At 35.4% G+C, this 23,099-nt stretch overlaps 1 protein-coding gene across 6 annotated transcripts in view; it reads right to left on the bottom strand.

The window, feature by feature from the left end:
- Nucleotides 1-23,099, bottom strand: part of LOC134530983 (sulfite oxidase) — a 124,967-nt gene that overhangs the window by 31,355 nt on the left and 70,513 nt on the right. For 3 of the 6 annotated variants that reach the window (XM_063366386.1, XM_063366384.1, XM_063366388.1), the window contains one exon: nt 9,623-9,777. In XM_063366386.1, coding sequence (XP_063222456.1) covers nt 9,623-9,777 — 155 coding nt within the window. Of the gene's footprint in view, nt 1-9,622; nt 9,810-23,099 lie in introns of all 6 variants that reach the window. The other 3 variants (XM_063366385.1, XM_063366387.1, XM_063366389.1) reach the window with 1 other exon arrangement.

The raw sequence follows: 23,099 nt of genomic DNA, 5'->3' as shown, positions 1-23,099 counted from the left end.
CTCTGCATTTTGTTCAACTACACACCACTGCTGGACCTGATGATAGGTTCGAAACGAATGTTGTTGTGTTGCTGCTTCTGTTGATGGCAGCGATGCAATATTAAATTTATTTTTATATGCTGATTTTCCTGGTTTGAGAATGTACATGTTTGAACACTTAGATAGAGCCATCAAAAGAATAAGAGTATCTACGTCTCCGGAATTGCAATGGTATAATGTGGAATAGACCTACTAGGAATACCACAAAAAAAAAGGGGGGGGGGGGGGGCACTTACTCAACCTCATGGTGATGGTGGTGCGGAAATGAGTTTTTTCGCCAGTACGCGTGTTGGAGTAGACTTTGTGGCAATCGTATGCTGAAACCATTGATCTTACAAAAAAAAAAGTTAAGTACCTAAATTATAGCAAATTTCCTTTAGTTTAAATTATTACATAACTGTTTTTATTGTAAAATGAGTTGGAAAGGAGATATTGCCAAAAACTGTTTTAGGTGCCATTTTTCCAAAATGGTGGCATGAGTGGCAAAGATACCAGGTGGCAGCATGAAAATTCAAAAAGAGCACATCAAAATCTATAAGCATGCAAATTTTCAAAACTCACGGTAAACATTCCAGATAAACTCATTTTTGAGCACCAAATGACTGCACTATTTATGAACAATTACTGGTAGCAGTACCAAAAAATGGCCTAACTTTTTAGACTTGTTTTATTCAAATAGCCTTTTGGGGTACATCACAAGTGTGACAATAGTTAAAGCAAAGCAAGCAATGGCCTCAGGAAAAATAAATAAAAACATGGCAAGAAAATATTTTTGACTTATCACAAAATAAACCAAAAAATGTTACAGATAGTACACAACAAGAAAGGAGAGAATAATCTATTTTTTTAATACTATTTATATTGTTAATCTATGCTATAATATTATAAATACAAAAGTGTGTGTTTGTTGGTTTGTCCTTTCAACGCAGCAATGGAACAACGGATCAACATGATTTTTTGCACAGAGAGAGTTTATAAGCCAGAGTGACATAGGCTACTTTTTATCATGAAAAAATGCACAGTTCCTGTGGGATACATCTGGAGCGTTGTATCTATGGTAACGGGATATTTATATGTTTGTTTATTTGTTCGAGGATCATGCAAAAACTACTAGACCGATTTTGATAAAACCTCATGTGTTTAAAAACTTATGATCAGACTTATAAGTTGGTATATATTTTATCTCGCTACAATCACAGGAGCCGGAAATATGACAATAAAACCGCAAGGCATACAGATATTTTTAGATAATAGTGAGGTATTATGCCAGTTTTGTACCCAATCTGTCCCAAATGACTGAACCCCTGAAACTGTTGAAAAAGAAAGGGGTGATTTTTATTTCGGGCGAGGAACAGGAAATAGCATTTTGCACCATGAAAAGAGCTTTGTCAACACCCCCTGACATGTTACTTTTTATCCAGGAAAACTGCATGGTTACTGTGGGAAAAGATCTGGAGCACTGTATCCATGGTAAGGGGATGTTTGTCTGTTTGTTTGGCCGAGCTACGCGCAAAAACTACTTGCCTTTTCGTGTATAAAGAAAATCTTTAAACTTAAAAGAATCCTCCACCTTTGAAGACATTGTGTACATGCATATCTCCATCCCCTCCCCTTTTCTCCTTTTCCATTCCTCATTGGCGTCACTTTTTTTTATTCCTTCTCTAGTGTTCTGGTGCCTTCCCGTCATGTGCCTCTGCACACCCCCAGGGCATTAGAAGGCTTGTTTCTCCGGCTGGAGGCCTCACTTCGTTTTCTAATTTCTGTTGGTCTGCTTTAAGAACGTCTTTAAATTGTTATAAGCTGGCTCAATTAGTGTAATGTATTTATCAGCGGTGAGGAACGACCAGCGCAGACATGCCTACCATAATGTAAGTCTCGTTATTTTTTGTATTTATATTATATTGTAGTTATATATGGTACAAGGTGGCTGCACCCCTTAATTATAACATTATTTATTTTTCTCTAAATTCTATTATAAATTTCTATTTTGGCAGCCACCTGGATAAATTATTGTTTGGATTTGGGCTTATGTTTTGCTATGTGCTTGTGCCTCTTTTAAATCAGTATTTGAACTCATGGTTGGGCTTTGCCAAGCAAGGACGTGTCCTGCGTACTAGTCACTTCTATGCTACTTAATGTTTGCACGATGCTTCATTTAAGGCTTTTTTGCCTTGTAACATAGTTTGCATTTTGTTGGGATTAACATATCTTAACCATAAATGTGTAGCCATTGTGCACTTACGAATTTCTTGCTATAGCTACTTGTGTAGTAGCTCTTACATGTGTTCATAATTGTGGCATACTTTTTTTTTGTTTATGATGCCTTTCTGCCACATCCTTGCTATCCACCATTGGACTTAGCTGTTCTTTGTATTTCTTGGGGTCTCGATGACCATATCACTCATGTTCATTACACTCATGTATGTAGTCTTGGGACTTTGAACAGCCAAGTAAAACTTTACCTGTATATGAAGGGCGACCAAAAAAAAAAAAAACAAAAAAAAAAAAGACTGAGAGCGAGCTGCCATTCATAGACGTAGTAGAGAGTTTACCCGCTAGATGGGGTTAGAAGATACCTTCACTAAACAGCAGCCCAGACGGCATTAGTTTGTAGGTTAATGTTTGATAGTAGTATTGTTTTTCTCTTAATGCTCTCGTGTTCCTCCTGTGAAGTCGTTATGGCAGATATAAAAGAACAAAGATTGTGTTTGAAATTTTGCTAGCAAAATGCTTCAACAGGCTTTAAAGGAGGATGCTATAAGCTGTACACAAGTTTCGAGTGGTCTGGGCACTTTAAACATGGTGCGATGAATGTTGAAGACCATTCTTGTTCTGGGCACCATTCAACATCTCAAAACGATGCAAACATTGATAAAATCTGCCAAAAAATCAACAAGGATCATCGTTTCACGATCAATGAAATTTCAGAAGAGACAGGAGTGAGTTGGAGCTCGTGACAGTGGATTGAGGATTTGTAATTGAGGATTTGACTAAGGATTTGCCTCTAAATTTGTTCCATGCCTTCTCAAACAATATTAAAAAAAAAAAAAAAAAACATTTGATTGAATTTGAGCCAGGACTTGAAAAAAGAGACTGAAAGTGATCCAAACGTTTTGACCAAAGTCATTACAGGTGATCACAGTTGATGTTATGGATATGACCCAGAAACCAAGCAAGCGTGAAAGACTCCAAACTCCCCCAGACCAAACAAAGCAAGACAAGTGAGGTTGAATGTTAAGACGATGATCATTGTCTTTTTTGATGTTCGTGGAATTTTTCCCCCTGGCACAGACTGTTAACCAGCACTTTATTTGGAAGTTTTAAGATGTTTGCGAGAGGATGTGCGGAGTAAAGCCCGGAACTTTGGCGATCAGGTGACTGGTTCCTTCATCACGACAATGCCTCGCACATACGGCCTTATGAGTGAACAGCTATTTGGCCTCACAGGGATGGTCTGCTGTTCCCCACCCTCCGTATTTGGCAGATCTAGCCCCGTGGGACATTTTCCTGTTCCCGATAATGAAGAAAAATCTAAAAGGGAAGCGTTTTGATGATGTGGAGGCGGTAAACAGCATCACAAAGGGCACTGGAGGATATCAAAGTTGAAGAGTTCCATAGGTGCTTCAAACAGTGGGAAAAAAGACTTGACAAAGTGCATCGCATCTAACGGAGAGTACTTTGAAGATGACAGAAGGAATTTTGTAAAAAAGGTATTACATTTTTTTATGACAAAAATTCAATTTTCCTTGGGCCCTTCTGATATGTGTCAGATTAATATTTTTGGAGCTTAGCATCGCAAAACCGAAAGTGATTTTATACTATTATTGCTATTTTTGTTAGCTGTTAAGTTAAATTATGATATTGAAAGTTTATAATAAATTGGTTTCATGATATCATCTGAATTAGTAATTGCTGTTGATGACTTTATTTCTAGTTGCTCTTGGTGCCTTGTGCACATGCTGTCACCTGCATACTTCTATCAAAACAAGCTCATTCCCTCTCTTTGTGTCACCTTGTGTTGAATGCATATTTGGAGGCTGCTAGGGTGATTGTACCCTAAAAGACTTCAATTAGACTTAAACATTGGTATATATTCTATCTTGCTATGATGACAAGAGCTGGAGATATTAACAATAAAACCACACTTTTTCACAACCAAGTGCAACCAATATAAGGTGAGCTCCAATTCCAAGTTCATTCATATTTAAAAAAAAAAAAAAGGGGGGGGGGGGGGGGCAGTTTTGAGTGGCCCTCGCACTAGATGCCACACGGGTGGAACGGTAATATACCATAAAGGTAAATAGGTAAATATATATAAAAAAATTTGAAAGAATTCCTGAAAGGTTCCTTGAGTTTCAGTTTGCTTCTTTTACAAAACTACACTTTCGCTCTGATCTCAATAAAAAATTTTCACACTTGACCTTTGAAACACGAGGAAAGTCACTGTCTACATGAGAATTTAAGAAAACCACCCTCTAGCAGAATTTGATTATTCTTGATGAAATTTCACCATTTCATTGTTGATGCTTCCTTCATTTAAATAGCAACAGCTTTTGCAACAGAAGTGATGCACCCATGAGGAGAGGCAAGTATAATGACCAGTGAGTGTGTGTTTAGCCTTAGACTGCTATAGCAAAGAACAGGTAATCTGGCTAGTATATAGATATTTTAAAATTTTAAATAGTAGAATATTTTTTTAATTTTATTTTTTTACTTTGGGTTTGTCATATTTTATCTTCCACCTCTGCTATATATATATATATATATATATATATATATATGGAAAATTACAAAATCCATTGGGTCAGGTACCCTATTAATTATTGTGCAAGCATATAGAACAAAAGACTTTGTTCTGAATGGTTTACTTATTTTAAAATCAAAGCAGAAGTCTGAAGACAACTTCGATAATATTAGTTTTGAAAATTTTTTACGTGTGTGTGAAAAATAAATTACTGCAAAATTTACCTCAAAAATCAGTTATCATAGTGTTAAGTTGAACAAAAATCTACAGTATCATCCCTAAGTAAAGTGTTCAAAACTGGCTGACTAGCAACAATGACTAAAGTGAATCTTTTGATTTTAGTAAAAAATGTGCCAACAAAAAAAAGCATATAATTGTTCACACACAGTGTAGCCTTTTACTCCTGTTTCAATGTTATGATGTGGCATTTAATGTTACATGGATACTAAAGCTATTCTGTAATATATTGGTGCACTTAAATTTTTTTACTTGTCATATATTAGACTTTTTTCATAACAGTTTCTTCAGCCATGCCTTTGCAAGGGCATTTAAATCATGAATATCTGAAAAACGTTTGTGTATGTATTTGTGGGTTGAACAACAAATTAAAACATTTATTTAGTTTCCAGTCATATTATTACATAACATTTAATGAAACCCAAAGGGACATAGTATTGTTTGGACAGCAATTTAAGAAAGGATGGCACGTTATTACGTTATCAAACAAGTGATCAAATAAAATCCTGAGTTAAGATATTGCTGTTCGTGTAAGACTGACTCAAGCGCAATTATTGAAAACCACCCCTATCCTGGCTTGCCGCAGGAGGAGAAGTTAATTGATGCGCACAGGGAAATCTGAAAAGACTCTTTTATCTTCTTTTTTTTTTTTGCATTTTAGCATGCTACGATACAGTCCCTTTAGATTTGATCTATCATTGCATGTTTTCTCAGCATTTATTTATTTAGTGGTATGAATGTTTTACTTATGTTTAAGCTGAAATTACCAACCAATTGTAACCCCCAGGGCTTTATTAAAATATACTAAGGTGAAAGTGTTACGTTACGAAAATAAAAAAAACTAAGCTTATATTAACTGCCACAAGTAGATTAAAAGATTTTCTATAAAAATTTTTTCGAAAGTGGCAAGAGGCAAAGTTAGGTTAGCCAAAAAAATGCATCCGAAAATATTTTCATAAAGCATGAAAAAAATGGCTAAATAGATTCTCACTGAACCGAAAACATAGTAAATGAAAGAAACACATCCCAGAAATTTATATATATACTCACACACAGACTCGTGTGTGTGTGTATATATATATTTATATATATATACATATACACACACACGTATAATGATCAGTGAGTGTGTGTTTAGCCTTAGACTGCTGTAGCAAAGAACAGGTAATCTGGCTAGTATATAGATATTTTAAAATTTTAAATAGTTGAATATTTTTTTAATTTTTTTTTTTACTTTGGGTTTGTCATATTTTATCTTCCACCTATATATATATATATATATATATATATATATATATATATATATATATATATATATATATATATATATATATATCAGGGACCGGAAAGTTACTTTTAAAGAGTAACTCAGTTCCAGTTACAAATACTCCATTGGAAATGTAACCCTGTTACAACTACAAGTTACGCTACTGAAAATGAACCAGTTACAGTTACAGTTCTGAGAAAAGTAACTGTAAGTTACTTTAACAGTTACTTTGTGAAAAACTAAAAATGTGATACGTAATATTGTTATAATTAAAAGCTAATAAAACATATTGTGTTTAGTAAATATAAATGTTTATTTAAACTGAAAATATTTAAATAGGTCTTAAATTACATTGAGTAATTTGTTCACACTACAAAATTGTTCGCAGAACCACACAACAAGCACTTCACAATAAGGTTATTTTTATCACTCGACCGAACTTCGAAAAAATTAGAATATGAAGGCCACGGCAACGAAAATTCTGGACTACTTTCTCGGCTTCTCGCTTAATTAGATTCTGTCATTGCTTTCGCGCATGTGCACAGGTAGGTTAATTAATTAAACAGCACAGCAGTAAACCCGCATGTCGCAAATATTAAATAAATTACAATCAAAACAAAATACGAGCGCAGGCTAGCCAACAGCAGTTTTACAAGTACAAGCAATACCATCGCAAATAATATGCTTGTCGGGATTTTCGTTCTGGGATTGAAAAAATCAACAAATCGTTGTTCGTTCAATAAAAAATACATTTAAGAAATGTAACTCAAGAAGTAACGACAATTATCGTTACTTTAAGGCAGAAAAATGTAATTCAGTTACAGTTACAGTTACTGAAAACTTAATATATTGCGTTACCACGATCGTTACCATAAAAAGTAACTGTTACAAATAACGTCGTTACTAGTAGCGAGTTACTTCCAGTCCCTGATATATATATATATATATATATATATATATATATATATATATATATATATATATATATATATATATATATATATATATATATAGGGCGTACCGGTGTTGAGATGTGAATATCGGAAGGAATTAATGGGCGCCACCACGTGAGTGGGCACGTGGACCCGGCTGAAAGACTCTACTCAGGGCGTTACGTGGCCCGTAGGCGGCGAGATATTAGCCCTCAAAAATGTTATACGCAGCTCCTGTCCCTACCTAAGCCCGCTCTCAGCGTCGGGCACGCTTCTAATCCGCAGTGGGCTCTCAGGGCCAGGTTAGGAACCCACGTGGCCCCCCGAACACAAAAACACGTAACACAGTTAATTGACTTTTATTCTACTCACGGTACACGTCCTTACACGATCCTCCACTGATAAAACTGTAAAACGCCCGAGGCACGAATCCGATTAGGTGAGGAGGCGAACCACGCACGTGGCCGCCCCAAGCCGTTACTTAATACTGGTGAGATAAAAACTCCGAGGAGTGAATAATTATTACTTAAGCAGTCTCTCCGACCGAGAGAGGCCCCGAGGATGAAAGAAAGCGATTTGAATAAATTAAGTTACAGAATTACTACTCGGTGAACCAACGGTGATGTCCTCGGGGTGTCTGCAGAGACGTCCGCTCTCGGCCGGCTGTAGAAGGAGACTGGGCTGAGCTCATGGCTTGCGGGTGGCAACATGGCGCCCTTCGCGCCGAACACAATTACCGTTACAACTTTGCTGTAGCGTGCCCCGGGTTACTCTTAGAAAATACATAACTAATTTTACAATAATTATTAGATTACTTCCATGTCCAGACCGTCTGTAATAATTACTTATAAACATAAAACAGGGTTCAAATGAGTTTCATGCTAGTTCCTCCGTCGCCCGCTAGGGAGCGTCCGTGTTCGTGCTTGGACTTATAAAAATAACAACAGATCATGAAGTTACTAATTAAAACACATACATGCATAATCATCGTTACACTGTTTTGGGGCGGAAAGAAAAAGGGTTACAATATTAATTAACATATTAAGGGGTGCGGCGCACTGCAGCTAAGCGCCCTCTTGCTGTAGTTCGTGGCGCGCAGTTTGAATCGCACACGGCTACGTACGTTACGACACAAATGCCGGGTAGGAAAGGTGTTGGGAAAGGGAACGGAGGATGATCAGGCTCGTGGGGCGAAGCCCCGGCTGACGTCAATATATATATATATATATATATATATACACACACACACGCACGCACGCACGCACGCACGCACACACACACACACACACACACACATATACTGTGTGTGAACAATTATATGCTTTTTTTTGTTGGCACATTTTTTACTAAAATCAAAAGATTCACTTTAGTCATTGTTGCTAGTCAGCCAGTTTTGAACACTTTACTTAGGGATGATACTGTAGTGCTCAACTCATTACACGTTAATAACACCAAGTTTTTAAAAACAAATTATTTAAGAGAGCAAATAATACACCAAACGAGAATTTTAAAGTTAACTACGAAGAAACATGAAGGTGCGGAAGGCTAAGAGTCCGGCATCACTCAGACGCCATTTCGAGTACACTCACCTAACCATTACCACGTCGTCGCACGGCCGGGCAGCATAACAGCCTTCCACAGGATTACAGCCCCGCGAAAACATTTTACATCTCTTTTAAGCCATTTGCTTGGCCGCAAAACCCCTACGGGGAAAACATCCTGACGGGAAGTTTTCCTGTGTTTTCCAAACACGTAAAGTTATTACAACAAGCCGGCCGCGCTGGGTTGTCCACGTAGTCAGAAAACCGGCCACCAGGTTGCAACACTCGCCCTGCGCAAAGCGCGTGCGCACAACCTCATTCCCAGTTGGCCTCAAAAGAAACGGTAAACAAGTCTGCGCCGCGTTTCTCTGGAACTGCAGCAAACCACTTGTCAGCTGGCCTGGCTGAAACGCGGTCACGCCTGCATTCCCAGACAAAGACGTGCAAGACTCGCACTCTCCCAGCCCCGCGGAGACCCAAATCAAACAAAGGTGTTACACCATCTTAGCGTGAGGGAAACCAAGTCCCGAACTAGAGAAAATAATTTAAAATTGTATTTCCAACAAATAAAATAATTAAATAAATTAATGATAATTTTGAGCCACGTGACAATATGTATTTAAATATACCTTAATACTAATTGATTGTTTGCTATTATTTGTACTTAACTTTCCTCATTTTTTAACATCTTATGCCACATGGTTCTGGTGTAACAATTATCAAAAATATAAAATACGTATTGCCAAAGTAACAAAAGTATGTAACAGTATTTTTTCTACTTAACTACAAAAGTTTAGGTAGTAAATCACTTTGAACTCTGAAACGTCATATGAGTTTGAAGTCCACACATGTTGAAAAGTACCTGAGACATTTCCGATCTTCTGTTCCCAGCGCACTGAATTGTGGAAGTGACTGTATGTTTTGGAAACTTCTTAAGATCGTCTAACGACAGCGAAATCTGCTTCAAACCCAAGCCCTCAATCTCTAGTTCATATGTAGTGATGTCTACTTCTGGAACTGGTAAATGGTTACGAACATAGAACAAGTCCCTGCAATACAAAACAAAGAAAAATGTGCCATTTTAGTACTTGGTATGAGGTCATTCCATGTTAAATAAAAAAAAAATATAAAAACTTTTAACCTCCAAGTTTTAGATTTCTATGATTTTTGGTACTTTACATTGTTCTTATGAAGAACATTAAAAATATGTATCATCTAAATTTTTGAGGAAATAAATTTTTTTGTAAATTATTTAAAATGAAAACAAAATACTGCTATTTATGGTCAACATTTGGTTCACTAAAATAGCTCTTGTTTTTTAACCATTATACCTAGAAAGCTTTAGAAGGGCTCATTTAAAAACTTTTGTTAATAGCCACAATTTGATATGCTATAAGGACAACTTTGGAAAAGAAAAAAGTTCATAAACTTTTTTATTAAAACTAAAAAAAAATTTGTCTGGAAATAAAAATGTTAATAATGCTGGTTTTGTGGCTTTCTACCAAATTTCATTATGGGTGGAGAATGGGATTATATTTTAAAAAGTTGTTGAAATAAACTTTACAATACAAGAAAATTGTAAAATAAAAATAAAAATGAATAAAACAACACACTAACAACCAACACGGTTAACAATTAATTCATAGGTACAGTGTTTACTTGAAAAACTAATCATTTTGGAGAGTTGTGAATTGTCATTAGTTATTATCACAAAATTTGGTGAACACACTCCGGTGTTGCATTAGAGCTGTGATATTTTGTGGAAAAGTTTAGTTTTCATAGTTTTTAATTTTTATCAAACATTTTCATTTCACTTTAACATGAAACAAATCAAAATGTTATGTCATCACAACAATTCATTACATAATAATGTAAGAATTTACCACATAGGACACCTAAGTCTCAATATTGTACTACTATTTTTATCTTAAAAAATGTGCACGTGGAGTCCATGCACAACAGAAATTAAACTTCTTGCTTATTAGTTATAGATAGAGATAAATTACTAATATTTTTTAATAGAAAAGGAGATAATAATTGAGAATAGTAAGGACCAGGGTATGATCTCAAATGAAATACTCCTTTCAACACAAATGAATAAATTGTACATTCTTTGAATAAAAAAAATTGTACTAAAATGTATTTCTTGTACATTTAAAACTAACTTTGATTTTAAATAATTCTTAGAAGCTTGCTGATAATCAGGTAGTTTATGCTGCTTAACTAATTGTCCAAATGGACGTGTGTAGTCTGAGATAGGTATCTGGCATGAGAAAGTGACAAAATGGCATATAAATAGCTCAATGCTACTTTGTTGAGCCACAGTCACCCACAACTACACTCTGATTGAGAAATATTCACGCCTCTTAGTTAAACTTATATTAACACACTCGTGGAATCATAACTATAACACGGTGTGTGATTAAGTTAATCAAATAATAATTTGTGACAAATAATTACCAATGTAAAACTAAAGCATGAAAAGCATTATACCAGCAGAAATATTTAGATGTACAACTAAAACAACACTCTTATAACACTGTATAACAATAATGATCTATACAAGTAATGAAATTAATAATACATACATGAAAAAACAATATGTTATATCAAAGATGGCCTGCGGGACGTGCACAACAATAAGCTCAAACCCCGTTGTGTTGCCCTCTGCCTAAATACTCCCTAGTCGGGGTGGCGTCAGGCGCAGGCGGATCCCTACCGCCATAACCCGCCTATCCCTGCAGCATGGCAGGGTTCAACATGTGCATGCCACCACGTAAAGCCCGCTCAAGGCTGCTCCAGCATTCACTGACCGCGCCAACGGCCCCGGAGTAGGGATAGCGCAACGTCCCCACCCAAGTAACAACTGCACACATGAAAGTGCACAAGTGTGTGAGTGCGCAAGAGTAACAGAGCGCAAGTGCCCAAGAGAGCAAGAGTGCAAAAGAGCAAGAGCACAAGTATGCTGCATCATTTCTACCTTTCCCTGCTGGTTCCCACACCACGTACTTAACTATTCCTCTCCTCACCCAGTTCCTCCACCACATACCTAGCTATTTTCCCTCATGTGAACGGAATTATTGTAATGCTAGAAAATTGTTACCCCTTCAGCAATTAAGTTTCATTCTAAAAATTATAAATATTTATAATTTTTTTTTATTTTTACTAAATATTACATCCCTTAAGTTAAATACATTATCAAATGATACTCCATTCAAAGCATTTTATTATATTTTCTGGAAAAAAAATATTGAAGACCTCATTACGGTATGTATAGTCATAATGTTTTTATTCTTAACCGTGTGGTGTCGTTACCCCGAAACATAGGTTAGTTCAGGAGAAAAGAGCAAATAATTCACCTAGTGTAAGTGCCACGCAGTGTAAGTTGTCCCAGGAACCAACAGTAGGTTGGAGCACAACAAAAATCAGCAGACAACAGCTGATATCACAGCAGCTCCACAGGTATATCAACCAGAGACAGGGGAGACCAACACCAGAACTACAAGCAGTCACAACCTACCAAACACAGTCAGTGACAAGGAGCAAGAGGATGGAATCGCTGCCCAACTGAGAGCTGCATCAGAATACTACTTGCTGGGCAACACCAACGAGTGAGTAGGGCTACTCCCTGGATTCGTTGGACCACAGAGTGAGGAGGAGACTAGCTGGATGCCGACGGACCACTGAGCGAGTAGGATGACCCATTGACCACATGGAATGGTAACTTATTATAGGTCATGGCTGATTGTTTCCCAATCTTGCTGACATAAAATTTTTGGAAATGTATTGAACTTTATGTTTCATTGACATCAGAGTCAATACAGACAGTGAAAGCAAAAAGCATAAACAGAATTAATGGGTGTGGTAACCAGAGCACCCCAAGAAAACTCACAGAACACGAAAAAGTCCACCACATATCCCACATGTGAATAATAAGGGTTAGACCTTGTCTAGAGTCATTGAATAATCAGGGTTAGACCTTGTCTAGAGTCAAACCCGGAACACCTTGGTTGGAGGCAAGTGATCTGACCATTCAACCATCATGTTCCCAAGTCTGTATGTTAATGCCCACATTGTCAATGAGACTAGATACCAAATAGCTCAAGGTATCATTAGTTTTCTCATCAATAAATTAACTTGACTTGACAGCACATAAGAAGATAGAGCAACTGTATAGAGTAGCCAGTAACCATTGAGATTAAGAATGGGTGTATGGAATGGAAAAGGGAGAGGGGGGGATTTTTCATCACCACCTTAAAAATTCTAAAACATCTATGAAAATCTAGTATACCCCCAACAAAAGGAAAGTATTTGAAAGAAAGCAAACAGCAGGAAAAGTGGTTCTACCTACCCCCGAAATGAAATTCAGCGTACGCTCCTGAAATCAAGGGCTTCTTCTGAGATAATTTTTGTTATAGTTTTTTGTTACTTATTGTAACAATAGCTGTAGGGCATCGTACTTATAAATACAATACAATACACAGCCTTTAATTTTTTTTTTTTTTTTACTTTTTGTATATTTCACACTGCATGAACACAAATCAAATTTTAATTAGTAAACATCTTAATTCTGATAGGAGTGATTTAGTGAAAACGGAATAGAAGTTGATAAACGGAAATGTGGGACAAAGATGGCAGACCCATGTGTAGCAATAGTATATAGTCATTTGCATAAAAATTATGTTACATACCAAACATATTGGTGTGCCAAATGAAACTTTATTATAGTAAAACTACCTAGGAATATATTCATAATTATTGTGTGTTGAAGTTTTAGCTCGTGTGTTGATACCAAAGATGCTGTTTTGTGTCTACCAATATTTACAAGGTAGGAATAACCTGCATTTAAACATATCCTTACTTATTTCTAACTTTGTGTCACAAATCAATTTTATTTATTCTTTTTGACTCTGGCATTAATTTGCATGTTTTTACTTATTATTTCATACTTACTTGTCAATTGTTTGCATAAAAATTCTGTGATTTTATAATTTTTGTCATACAAATACTGTATTATATGACTTTTTTTTGCAGACCTTTTGGGACATGTTTGAGCAGTGTGTCCCATAGCATGGAATAACAAAATGAAGCTAACTTTGCAGACACAACTTGCCCACACCATGCACACCAAAGAATCGTAGCTATTCTGAAACTATCTGTACTGCATCAAGTGCACTAACTTTACTTTTTTCTTTTAAGTTACCCTGCCTACAACAGCGCACGAACTGCATCATAACTGTTCCGAAACTACCCGAAGCGCATCAAATGCACCAACCTTAAGAAAAATTGCAGGAAAAATAAAATAAAAATTAGCCTAACCTACCTTGGGTTAGGTTAGGTAGGGTTCGGTTCACACCAAAGCATCGTTGCTTTTCCGAAACTATCTGTAGTGCATCAAGTGCACTAACTTTACTTTTTTCTTTTAAGTTACCCTGCGTACACCAACGCACGAACTGCATCATAACTGTTCCGAAACTATCCAAAGCGCATCAAATGCACAGACTTTTAGTAAAAATTTAGGAAATAAATAAAAATTAGCCTGACCTACCTGGTTCAATTAGGTTATTACCATCTTGTTACACAGTATTATAGTTAGGTTTTCCAAGGAAAAAATTTTTTACCATTGACAGTATTGTGAACAGTCAGAAATAAATACCTAATTGAAGTGCTTCAGTTTAGTGCCTTCTTTGAATGACATAACACATGAGTAAATGGTGGATTGAGTGTTTGTTCAATTATAAGACTGAACTCTGACATATAGAATAAAGGCATAATTTCAGAGTTATCACATGTAACAAGTGCCTCCTCTTGAATTATACTTTCTTTTAAGAAACTGGAAAATGCTTTCTGTTGTTGTGCAAATAATTCATGACTTTTAAGCTTGACAAATCTTTCACAGAAAGCATTAACAAAATGACTTACTCCTTTAAATAACAGTCTCCATTGTACATCGATCAACTACAACCCACCGTTTGAAAGTAATTAGATCAACAAATTCTTCTTCAAATATTTTAATCAAAAATTCTTTGAAAGTTTTGACTGCAGGACACTAACTTCAAGCATTCCTGTGGCAGTCTGCAAGGGCTGCAAGGAATGGAAGGGCAAGGAAACATGATTTTTGCTAAACACGGACATGTAACTGCAGTTGATGTTAAATGTTTCATAAAATAATAATGTTGTCATTACATGTTGTGTTATGCTATGGAAATGCACTCTCTCCAGCAAGCACAACTCTCATTGCTGTATGTATTTGATTTCAGTTTACATATTCATTTGGATTCTTTTGTTTAATAACTTTGTTTAGTTAACTGATGATTGGGTAAAGTGAGTTTTTTCTATTAAAAATTATTAGTAGGTTTCGAATGGTCTCGGACATTAGCTGTCTGTGATAAAGTTCAGCATTAAGCAATTACATCATCATTGCTACTCAAAATATTTTAAGGAAGTATTTAGGAAAATTATTGAATAATCCAAACCAAGTTTTTGAATTAGTTAGAGTTCTGAATGGTCTATTGACAATCACACTGAGAATCTTAGATTTAATTTCAACATGAAAATGTCTTAGTCAGTGGTTGAAGATTTATTAATTTTGAACATTCGTATCCTGAAGTGCGAGCATATCTAGTGGATTACCAACATGGCTTTCAGAGACAGTTGCTGTTTCCAGAACAGAGTATGAGTTCCAGAAGTACCTTTGATTGCCCATAACAAATTATATTTATTTTAAGGAGGACTTCAATAGGAGTCAAAATATTGTTTGTGTTTCTTTTAGCAATATTAGCATCCTAACTGCACACATTTTATCTAAAATTTATGTTGCTTAGTAATTTAAATAATTTTCATTTTTCATATGTTGATTTTTCCCAATATTGCTTTCTCATGTATACAATTTTTTTATGTTCATGTTCAACTATCATCAATGTTGTCCCAGAGGATATCATTTTAGTCGAGAAATCTCAATATTGTTACGAACGTGAGCAGGGCCGCGGCGCGCGCAGGTTCGTAACTGGCTGGCAAACCCGCACGGTCACTGATGTCACGTGGCCGCCACAACGTGAGATGTGCCGCGCGCGCCTGGTAGATTACAAGGGTCGTTGCTTTCCCCCTCCTTCCCTCCGCTCCCCACGCAGCGCTGTTAGCTTGATATCTGACACCTGACAGCTGGGGAGTCCCCCACACTACCTTGCAGCTGCCAACGCGTGTCTAGAGATTTCTCACGTCGGGTCGGCACGGAATGACGCGACTGGTCCCAGACGTGCTCGTGAATTCTAGAAGTGGCGCCTGTGTTATATAAGCCCAGGATGCCAGCCTCCGAGTCAGTTCTGTTCAGCCGGGAGTTTTCCCGCGGCGGAGTTTCCGGGCGATAGTGCTGCGCGTGCGGCGGAGCGGCGAAGTCCCTGGACGAAAGTTCCAGGGCAGAGTTCAGTTCCGGGCGATAGTGGCACGGGCGCAACGGAGTCACGCGGCGGAGGTCCACGAGGGGTGCTGCGGCGAGAGTTGCGCCAGAGGTGCGGCCCAGCGAGGTGTGCGGTGTGTAAAAACGAGTGACTGGGGAATAGACATTTCTTTAGGTGTAATTGATTTTAGGTGTTTGTAGAAGATTATTTGTTAGTGAAGTAAGTAGTGGCCATCAATAAAACTGTTTATTAAAATCTTTAATCGGGCTATCTACTTACGAACCCAGTAGTTTTCCCACGACGATTTATTATTTCTTGTTTTAATAATAAATCGTAACAATGTTGTTTATACCAATTGTATAGCCTCTTAAATATATATTCTTGCTCGACTTGAACTTACATCCATTATTGTTGTGCCTTAGTAAAAATATTTTCACTACAAAATATTGATTATTCCTAGTTGAAATTTGGATGCTAGTATCGTTAAGAATGGTAAAACTTTTATGTAATTACTGTGAACATTGTTTGGCGAATGTGTTTAACATTTGCAAGGGTTATGTTCAGTGCCCATATATGTTGTATTAGTTGCTGAGTTAGTGAAACCAAACATTACTTAATTTTTGATATCTTTGATAGCAACTTTCAATACTGCTTTATTTCTTGTAAAGTATAACTTACCATTGTAGTGATATTAATTAACTATGTGGAGGCACTCATTTTACACATAAAGTTGATGTAATCTTTAAGTCAAGTTGGAATTAAAATTTCTTATAATGATAACCATTATATATTCAAAACCACAAGTAATAAAATGTTACAGATTATTTTGGCATCTCAAATTGCAGCTAATTCTCTATCATTATTCAGACATTATTCCAAAATAATCTTATAACACATTCTGTAGTGTTTGATGGGAATTTCATAAAAATAGAATTCATAAAAATGGGCACCACACATCATTAATTAAATATTTAGCTGTGTGTGCCACTTTTTCCAGCCAAACTGCAGTATTTTGGACGTAATGAACAAAACTTTGAGAAGCTAATTTTTTTTACCCTGGATTATGATTATCATCTAACAAGCACATCAAACTTGTAACAGTTCTTAAGCTTTTCAAATTAGACCTATGATTTCACACTAAGAGGATTACAGCACTTAACTGCATAAGTTGACCAGTTCCTATCTGTATCCACCATACTGAAAACAAATATTTTGGTTAGAATACTAGCATGGGAATTTTTTTTTTAATTTATGAACTAGCCTACAATTTCAAAAAAAAAATTTATACTCACTGAGCACACAATACAAGTTACTACACTAGAGAGACATCTACAGCTGAACTGAACAAAATGAACCACTATTGTGAAGGTCTTAACAGGTATAATATTGTGTACTGATATCGACTCATCAGCATGCAGCAGAGGAACAGTAACTTGCAAGTTTTGTAAAGGTGTAGCATATCTTTGTCATAGCAGATATTTTATACTTACTGATAGCAATGTTTGTCCATTATTTTTTTTAATATGATCTCATTCTTGACTCAAAATGAAATTTGGTAGACAAAGTCACAAAACCTGCATTATAAGCCTATTTTTTTCCAAACTAAAATTGGTATTTTCAAATTTTAATACAAAAGTTTATCAACTTTTTTCTTCTTTTTTTTTCTTTTACTAAGTTGCCCATGTAGCTCATCAAATTATAGCTATTTTCAAGAGCTTTTAAATGAGTTCTTTTCAAGCTGTCTTTGTATAATGGTTAAAAAAACAAGAGCCCAATGTTCACCAAAAATTGTACTATTTTCTCATTTTAAATAATTTATTAAAAAATAACTATTCATTCAAAATAGTAAATAATACATATTTTAATTTACTTTATAAGAACAATGTAAGTACCAAAAAACCATGGAAATCTGAAATATCAAATTCAGATCATAGGTTGATTTGACATGGAATAACCCTATGGCATGATAAATTAAGTTATAAAATAATGAGTTTAGAAATAAAAACAATTTTATTATATTTAAAACCTTACACATACAACCATGCCCACGCCCACGCCCACACACACACACCTAAACACACATGCCCACACACCTACACACCCACACACACACAAATTACCACCTTTTATATTTAAATATAACAATGTAAAAACTATATATTAAAAAGTCCAACCCTATAAATGATAATTTTCATGAAAAAATAAGTGTTTTTGCTTGGGATGGTTCTTCGATTCCACAGATTCTATCTGGAATCAGAACCGTCAATTCTCATGTTGTAATGATGAATTGTACCATGCAAGGAATCGTATCATATTTAGAATGATAGGTCATTAGAACTGTCAATAATTTCGATGTAAAACAGATTTACATTAATTGATTCTTGCCACAATTGCCTATTTCTGGCCAACTTGCCTAGGGTAGCACTAACACACAAAAAATGTGGTAGATTTTTAAAGTTTAGATCAAAAACGCAATCACCTATATTTATCCGTAACACTGTATTAACCAAAGTTAGATTTCTGTACTTGCAGGGAAAACATTGTACACTTAATTCAATATAACACCTTTATTTCATAAATACAATATTAAGGTAACTTTTCTCTACGCTTGTTAAAATAATAGCTTTCACTTCCCACGTCGAAGTGCAATCATAACAGTATGTTGAAAGGAAATAATTTAACGCAGGCTGAACAACTAACTGTGTTAATCATAACACATTTTAAATTTTTTAAATCTTTCTTGTACTAAAGCTAATTTTACATTATATTTTTGATACTTTAATAACGTAAATATTTTTCGTTAAAAAAAAGTCACTTAAAAATTGTATTTACGTGTATATAAAGTCATTAAACTGAATGCCAAAGATCTATTTTTGTGCATCACATGTTGCTTTCAATGTGTAAACAATTTTTTGTAAAAAATGCACTGTTTTCACATTTGTGTTAATGTTTCATTTGCTGTTACTGTGATAGCTTGCATTATTATTAAATCATTGAATCTGAATCACAATAAACAGAAAATACCTCATGATCAGTTAGTGTTTTAATCCAATTGTAAATCTTCACAGATGTAAATCAATTGAAACAAAACCATCAGGATTGTTAAAGATCATGGCAGGCGAGAGGAATTTCACAAGAACACAAAATCATGGATTTTGATCAGTTTTAATTATGCATTTCACAAAACTTGCAAACTTTTCAAATGTAAATTTTCTTATAATAAACATACATTTAGACTTCATAAATGATATTCTTTAGGTTAACCTTCTGCTTGAATTTCCATAACTTCATTCAGAAAGAAAGCAAGATTGGGAATTAGAATCGGAATCAATGGAAATTATGGAATCGGAATCAGAATCGGAATCGAAGAAATCTGGAATCGACTCATCCCTAGTTTTTACTTTATATCTTGTGAAAGACCTACTTTAAACACTAAATGAAACAAAAAATACAAAATTATAAATACAATACAGTACTTATGTACACATCTGATAAGTGACTACACAATTACAAATGCAGAAATCAAGCTCTGTAATAGTTTATTGGTCATGATTCAATTTTTTATGCAATCACATATCTCACAAGCATACTATACACCAATCCCTCACTTAGCAAATCTTCAGATTGCACAAATTCATTTGACACAATGTTAAATTTACTGCCCCAGTCTTGAATAGCACGCCTGTACATTTCAGTTAGCACGAAATAGCCACACACAAAAAAAAGTATGGCATGACATTACGAAGTCTGTTACAACTCGGTAAACAACAGATGTACCGTGACAGCCATACGCGGAAGGAAGAGATGCAAGAGCAGGTCTGACTACGCTATCGGATGATGTACAAACATCAGCTATGGCAAGTTAAGTTGCGGCTATGGAGTGTAAAGGACCAAATGTTTTTACCTCCAAGCGTATGCCGCCAAACCGTACCGTTGTCGCCTGGCCACGGACAGAGTCGTGATGAACTTCAGTCTAACCAATGGCAGGGAACTCGCACGCACAAACACAAAGCAATGCCTGCTCATTCGTCTGCCAGTAACTGTAAGTGCGCAAGCACCTGCAGTTGGAATCATACTAGAATCATGGCTTCCAAGTGAGAGCATAATGCATCGTCGTCAAGTATTTGAGACAAAACTAGAAGTATTACGGTATGCAGAATATCATGAAGCCCACACTTATGTTGGTAGCACTTTAGTTTTAAGAAAGTTAACTTTGCACATAATCGTACGAAATAAGTACTGTATCAAACGTTTGCATAAGTCTGATGCTGTTGGTTGTACTAGCAGGAATATATTAGACATTAGATACCGGAACAGAAATGAACAGATGATTCGCATGGAAAAGGTTGTTAAATGAATGGTGCAATGAAAAAAAAAAATCAAAGGCCTGACAGGATTCATGTGAAACAAGCAGTAATACACGAACAAACACTTGAATTTTTAAAAAAATAAAATTTAAAAATCCTGACAGTAATATCGGTTTCCTTGACAATAAAGAATGGTTTGGAAAGTTCGCAAAAAGGTACAAGTTGTGAGTTCAAGGTCACGCCCGGGCATGCAAGTCAACCAGCAAACTGACGATAACTATTTCCTGTTACACTGTGTTGTATTTCTCATACAAAGTACTTATTCGATGGTAGGCTTATACAGATAAATGGAGTGACATATTTATTTTTGAATGTTATTCTATGCATTTATATTTGCCTAGACATTTTGAAACAAGTAAATTAGCCTTGCTATTTATGGTGACTAATGCTTCAGAATACACAATTTTGGATAACACAAACATTTTTAGGAACGCATTAGTCGTGCTAAGTGAGGGACTAGTGTATTGAAATACATATTTTTTTATTGTCTTCAAGTTATTACTAAATAATATATACTTTGTAAAAAATTAGTTTCAGATTAATTATTCATTGTCCCATTTTGTTTATACCATAAAGTGAAATGATAAATCTAAATCAAATTTGTACTGTACTTCCTTTTTAATTTTCGAGAGTATGCACATTTGAATATAAAAAACCTTTTTCTAGTCACTAGTATTGAGAGTGTAATTTCTGATTCAGACCAATGAGTAGCTGTCACCAGTGACACAGGTCAACTGAAAACCTGGTTTTCTCTGAGAGGCAGCAATGGGCAATTTGAAATGAAAGAAGTACAGTGGTATAGGAACAGGGTACAGTCTCCAAAGAAAAGTTGAGCACAATTTTGCAAAAGTTTCTCAGACTTTGTATAAACCTAAAGAAGTGGTTAGTATTAGGTTAAATAATATAAAGTTAAAACATAGTCACGATATGATATTAAAAAGTTAGCAATTGATTACAATGGTGCACACAGTCAAATGGAAAAAGTAACCAGTGATTTTCTGGTCAAAGGTACATGATAGAAGGATCTGCATAAGAAAAACTACTGATTATTTTTTAAACCTTTTGTATTTTTACTAAAACATACGTTTTTAGTTTTGAAGTTTTGTAGTTAATTTGGCTTTAAAAAATTTTTGAAATAAAAAAGTTTGTGTCCTTTTGTACAGATGTGTCCCTGATAAAATTTCCCTACATTAGTAAAATTATGAATATTTTGGATTACTATTTTGTTTCTTTTCTGCAAAGAAAATCAATTACAAAACATACAAGTACACAGTCAACTCTCGATTCTATGACCCTTCACGATTCCTGGAAAAGGGTCATTAATTCGAAGGAGCAGTTGTAAAATTTTTACACTGATTTTGATCCCCCCCCCTCCCTCGCATTACTTAAACAAAATTTACATTTCCCATATGAAGTCTGTTATACCTTTCCTACCACAAAAATAAAACCCTGTTTTATTTACTGGAGTATTAATTTTTTCATAGGCCATGTCTGGCAAGAATATGATACTCTTACATGTTAATAAGCTCACCGAACAAAAAATTAGTCACCCCTGGAGAAATCATTACAAGCATCATTTAATACAGTGCAACTCTGCCTCTGGACTTCATAACCGCCTGGATGCGGTTAGGAAGTGAGTCCACAAGGTTGTGCAGGTACCTCGCATTCAGGTTAACCCTTCTACTACCAAGGGGGGTAGTCAAATTACCCCACTATGTTTTTTTTACAATAAAAATGACTGATTTTTTTCCAAAGCTGTGAATTTTTCTATTCGTTTATAATATTTCAAGCAATATAAAAGTGACAGCACCAACTAGCTTTATTTATCAGGAATGTGTAAAAAAAAAAATTTCTGCTGGGGTAATCGAAATACCCCCCTTGGTAACTCATGCATTGAATAAACGGTTAAATATATTGTCATTTTGTAATATTTTTGAGAAGTAAAATAAAACCTTAAAAAGATGAATTTACCTACTGAGCTATGGGAACCTGCATCAATTAGTTCTTCGCATGACCACTGCACTGCGCAGCAGTGTTTTTTGTTTTATGATGACTTGCTCTTGCTGACTATATCATGCTTTCTATGCGATTGTGATTTGTTTAGTCTCACTTTATTTTGGTGTGAAAAATGCGTTTACTATTTTTCTATTTTGTGAACAGAATGTAGTAACTGTTTAGTTTATCAAGATATATGTCTCGTTGAGAAAGGTAACTATATTATTTTATATATTTTATCTAACTAATGAAATAATGAATATATCTAATCTGCATTGTTTTCTCTTTTGTGTCTTAGGATTCATAAATGGCTAAATATTACACACCTGATGAGATACAAAAAATAATAGCTATAGATGATCCAAGTAATCTTACAGCTGAAAAAAGGAAAATATTCGCTATTTGGAATGACAGTGAAGACAAAGATGTCGTTGAAGCAGAAAGTGAATTTGATGACGAGGTAAGCATTGCAAGTACTACAGAAGATACATCTGATAGTGAGAATAGTGTAAATGAATTGAAAACATATTCGTCTAAGAGTGGGGTTGTTTGGTCTTCAAATCCCCCAAGTCAAAGTAAA

Source organism: Bacillus rossius, chromosome 3, assembly GCF_032445375.1.
Source record: "Bacillus rossius redtenbacheri isolate Brsri chromosome 3, Brsri_v3, whole genome shotgun sequence".
Taxonomy (NCBI): Eukaryota; Metazoa; Arthropoda; class Insecta; order Phasmatodea; family Bacillidae; genus Bacillus; species Bacillus rossius.
This window is presented reverse-complemented; position numbering and strand designations above follow the sequence as displayed.